Raw genomic sequence first — 5,000 nt, 5'->3', positions numbered from 1 at the left:
CACACAAACACACACACAAACACACACACACACACACAAACACACACACATACACACCAAACACACACACACACACACACACACACACACACACACACACACACCACAACACACACACACACCAAAAGCATGTTATGTTACTGTGTTACTTTGTGTTACTTTTCAAGTATGGACATGTGACTTAACAGAAGCCATGCTCCACAGAGAGGAGGGCCCTGGTTAGTAACCCATTACCTGCGTTGGGTCTGACAGCGGACCAGCGCACACACACACACACACACACACACACACACACACACACACACACCACACACCACCACACACCACACACACACCATGCTCTACTGTACATGTGCACTATGCAGAGAGGAGGGCCCTGGTTAGTAACCCATTACCTGCGTTGGGTCTGACAGCGGACCAGCGCACACACACACACACACACACACACACACACACACACACACACCACACACCACACACCACACACACCATGCTCTACTGTACATGTGCACTATGCAGAGAGGAGGGCCCTGGTTAGTAACTCATTACCTGCGTTGGGTCTGACAGCGGACCAGCGCGCACACACACACACACACACACACACACACACACACACACACACCACACACCACACACACACACACACCATGCTCTACTGTACATGTGCACTATACAGAGAGGAGGGCCCTGGTTAGTAACCCATTACCTGCGTTGGGTCTGATAGCGGACCAGCGCATACCTGTGATGTCCGGCTTCTGGGGCATGAGGAAGGTGAAGTAGGTGGGCTCGGACAGGCCTTTGATGTTACGCGCGGTGATCTCCACACTATAGCGCGTGTTCCACTGCAGGGGCTGGAGCAGGGCAAACTCGCTCACGCCAGGGACCAGCTTGGTCATCCACTGGTCATCCTTATCCTTAGGACACACCGCAGACCATTCAAACACACACACACACACACACACACACACACACACACACACACACACACACATATATATGCACACGCACACACACACACACACACACACACACACACACACACACACACACACACATACACACACACACACACACACACTTATGGTTACTGCACCATTTGTTACAGTGCAATTGCAAGTACATGGTGGCATGTGGCATGTGGCAACAGTGAATATTAAAATGTATGAAATTCCAGCAATGCTGATCTCAAAGGAGCAGTACTCCTACACACGAACACACACACACACACACACACACACACACACACACACACACAAAACACACATTGTTGTGACTAGAGTTGGGACTTTTCAGGAATTTTAATGTTCGAATATTGATAACGTTATCAAACAATTAATCGATTATTCACTAAAGCATGACGTCACTTGTCTCCGCTCAGAGCCATCGACATGGTTTGAATTTGCCTTCACCATCACCCCCACACAAATTAAGGTCAAAACACGCACATGACACGACTGATTTATCATAAATAGATTTATTAAGGAAATACGTCATTTAGTAGTCAACTTTAGTTTATTACAGTGCATTATGGCATCCGACGGATTTTTAACATGTAGGCTATGCAAACGCATCACTGCCTGATCACTGCCTGATCACTAGACTACAGCCTAGACCTTTGAAAAATAAAAATAATAATAACATTGGAAAATAATGACATTAAGAAATAACACGGTCTAATGACTGTATTCTGTTAAACTTCAGCTCAACGCTGGCGGCAATTAGCCTATTTGACAATTGAGTTTTAACTTAGATTACAAGCTGTAAAGCTGTTCTCATAATGCGCGCGACTAGAATGATTATTTATTAGGCTTAGAATTTTAGTCGAATAAATTCTTACAAACAAATAATCGATCATCGATTATTCATTACCAACCCTAGTTGTGACACAATTGGTAATACTGTGATTACAAGTATATGCAGACATGAACAGTACTAAAACAAGATTAAAATTCATGAAATTCATAGAATGCTGGTTTCAAAAGAGGCATTACACCTACACACACTCACACACACACACACACACACACACACACACACACACACACACAACAATATATAGCAAAATATAGCCAAATCATTTTGTGGAAAAAAACCCATCCAGATTAAACAATGTGTGAATGCAAACAGACCATCAAATTCAAAATCCAATCAAGCGATGTAATTACAACATTGCAACAATGCAATTGCTGTTTGTTAGCTCTGACATCTGCACCTCGCATTAGAGAGGTTTAACTTTTCATATTTCTATGAATGCACATGCTTTGGGAAGCAGCCATTTGATTGTAAAGTATATGATACTGATGGTGTGTGTGCGACGACAGTGCATATTTGTTCAGATGGAGGCAAAGCTTATCTCTTTGGCAGCTCATTTTAGTCTGAGCATCTGAGAGGAGACTCGGTCAGGAAACAAGCAGGCGGTGTGCCCAAAAGCCTTCCCACAGTTCCCTGCTCTATACTCTCGCAAGACCTTGCACAGCTCTCCTCTGGAAAATAGATAAATAAATACATAAAAAAAAACACCATTTCCCTCAAAATGTCAGAAATCAATTTCCTTGCTGTTTCTTTTCGCTCACGCTAACAACTGCCCTTGCTTCCTCTGTCGCCACGGTGCAGTCCTCTTATGGAGATCCTCATCAATCGGCAATGCCAAACGCTCGAGTTTTATATCTCGCCTTTAACGGGGACCCGGAGTGCGATGGCGGGCTTTTAATGCGCTTCAGATGTGTGATGGTGTGGCGCGCGGTCTCTCTGGTTCTCATGGCCCCCCTAACGCGTGGGCTCTCTAAATGCTAAAAGGACTTGAGATGGAGAGTGCGGGGGGAGTGCCGTTTGCAAAGAGAGAGAAAAACGTTCTAGGGGGATAGCTTGAAAAAGAATTTGGGACTTAGGGACTGAACGCGCTACGGGACGCACTCTTAGAGCATGAAGCAGAAATGGGAGGTGGTTGGAGGAGAAAAAGAGAGGGAAGACAAACAACACGAACAACACGTTGCATTCATATAGCGCTTTTCTCAACACTCAAAGCACTTCACATGGAAAGGGGCACTAACCACCACCAATGTGTAGCACCCACCTGGGTAATGCACGGCAGCCATTATGCGCCAGAATGCTCACACACAAGCTTGAGGTGGAGAGTGAGGGCGTGAATGAGCCAATTACAGTGGGGGATGATTAGGGGGCCAGATTGAATGAGCCAATTACAGTGGGGGATGATTAGGGGGCCAGATTGGAAATTTAGCCAGGACACTGGGGAATCCCCTACTCTTTGCGATAAGTGCCATGGGATCTTTAATGGCCATAGTAAGTCAGGACCTCGGTAACGTCTCATTCGAAGGACGGCATCTCCTACAGTACAATGTCCCCGTCACTGCACTTGGGCATTGGGAACTATCTTTTTTGGCCAGAGGGAAGAGTGCCACCACTGGCCACCCACCAACACCACTTCCAGCAGCAACCTAATTTTCCAAGGAGGTCTCCCATCCAAGTACTAACCAGGCCCACACCTGCTTAGCTTCAGTAATTCAGTTGAGATTCAGTTGAGATTCAGAGTCAGTCAAATGGGGAAATATACAAAAAGAGAGTGATAGGTAAGGGATAATGTATAGACCTGACAGTCATTATCGACCCGGAGGGGTCTTGGTTCGCTCTGAAGGGACTTATTTTCCAAATAATGACCGGTGTACTTCTATACATTATTCTGCTTATTATATGGCTACTTGCCAAAACAAAAAAATAAACTCCACGATATGTCTCTACATTTATTTGTTTATCATTTACCGTTTACCGATTTGTATTGAATATTTTATCTATTAATATGTTTTTTTTTATTTCTCCATTGCTACTGTGTGTGTGTGGTTGTTGGGGGTGGAGTGTGTGTGTGTGTGTTTGTGTGTGTGAGCTTTCTCTCTTTATTATTATTATTATTATTATTATTATTATTATTATTAGTAGTAGTAGTAGTATTAGTATTATTCTCCATAGTCCATGTCAATTGTTGTTATTATTACTATTAATTAGCAATTATGATGTAGTTCTCTCTATTACTACTTTGGCAACATTGTAAAATGTAGTCATGCCAATAAAGCTCATTGTAAAATGTAGTCATGCCAATAAAGCTCATTGAATTGAATTGAATTGAAATTGAGAGAGCGGTCAGTAGAATAAGTGAATGGTGTGGCATGGAACTGAGAGGGTGGAGGCCGGTGCTTTCTCTGGTCAATGGCCCTCAGAAGCTTTGATTAACACTGCCCACCTCTCCTGTCCAGCTTTCATCTGAAGTATCATTATTGCCCATCACTCTGCACAGCTCACCGTGGCAGAGGGGAAAGACGAAGTGACAGATGGAATGAATAAGTGCTGAGTAGAAAGGGAAGAGTTCCTCTTTAATCTATCCTTCCGTCTCTCTCTCTCTCTTTCTCTCTCTCTGACTCTCACCTTCACGTTTCACTGATAAATGATCACAGTTTATTTATGCCAAACCAGCTCAGGCTAGTGAAAGCTTATGACATAATGTATATGTTCATGTGTAGGTTTTGGGGTACACATGTGCATCTCTCTCACACTCTCTCTCTCTCTCTCTGTCTATGTGTGTGTGTGTGTGTGTGTGTGTGTGTGGGGCGGGTGGTTCATGTGTTTTGGATCCCTAATGAGCATGTTGCTTGGAAGCAGAACAGAACGGCACATAAAACATATTTTTCCTGTAACTTTTCAAAGCAAGCATGCCAAATCAATCCTTTCAGTTTCTCACAGTGCTCAACTTCAAAGCATTTCCTCACAAAGACACAGACACAAACACACAGAGTTTGGCATCTCGATGCAGGTCTGTCATCATTCTAATCAGAGGAGGATATGAAACTAGCTGAGACACGCATGCCACTCAAATCCACATTTAATGCTCAGATTATTCTCATGTTACAGTACAGCCATAGTAAGCCACTTATTGGTATACTATATATAAACAAGATAAAGCACCATAGATCTGTTTTGCTTTGGCTCTGGTG

The 5,000-nt window shown here is 43.7% G+C and overlaps 1 protein-coding gene across 3 annotated transcripts in view; it reads right to left on the bottom strand.

Moving 5' to 3' along the window:
* The window catches only part of zgc:152904 (uncharacterized protein LOC767777 homolog), a 230,978-nt gene that overhangs the window by 11,983 nt on the left and 213,995 nt on the right, over positions 1 to 5,000 (bottom strand). For all 3 annotated transcript variants that reach the window (XM_048268709.1, XM_048268711.1, XM_048268710.1), the window contains exon 15: positions 740 to 914. In XM_048268709.1, coding sequence (XP_048124666.1) covers positions 740 to 914 — 175 coding nt within the window. The remainder of the gene's footprint in view (positions 1 to 739; positions 915 to 5,000) is intronic.

This window comes from Alosa alosa, chromosome 17 (assembly GCF_017589495.1).
Source record: "Alosa alosa isolate M-15738 ecotype Scorff River chromosome 17, AALO_Geno_1.1, whole genome shotgun sequence".
Taxonomy (NCBI): Eukaryota; Metazoa; Chordata; class Actinopteri; order Clupeiformes; family Clupeidae; genus Alosa; species Alosa alosa.
The sequence above is the reverse complement of the archived record's forward strand: the minus strand, read 5'-3'. Positions and strand labels throughout refer to the sequence as shown.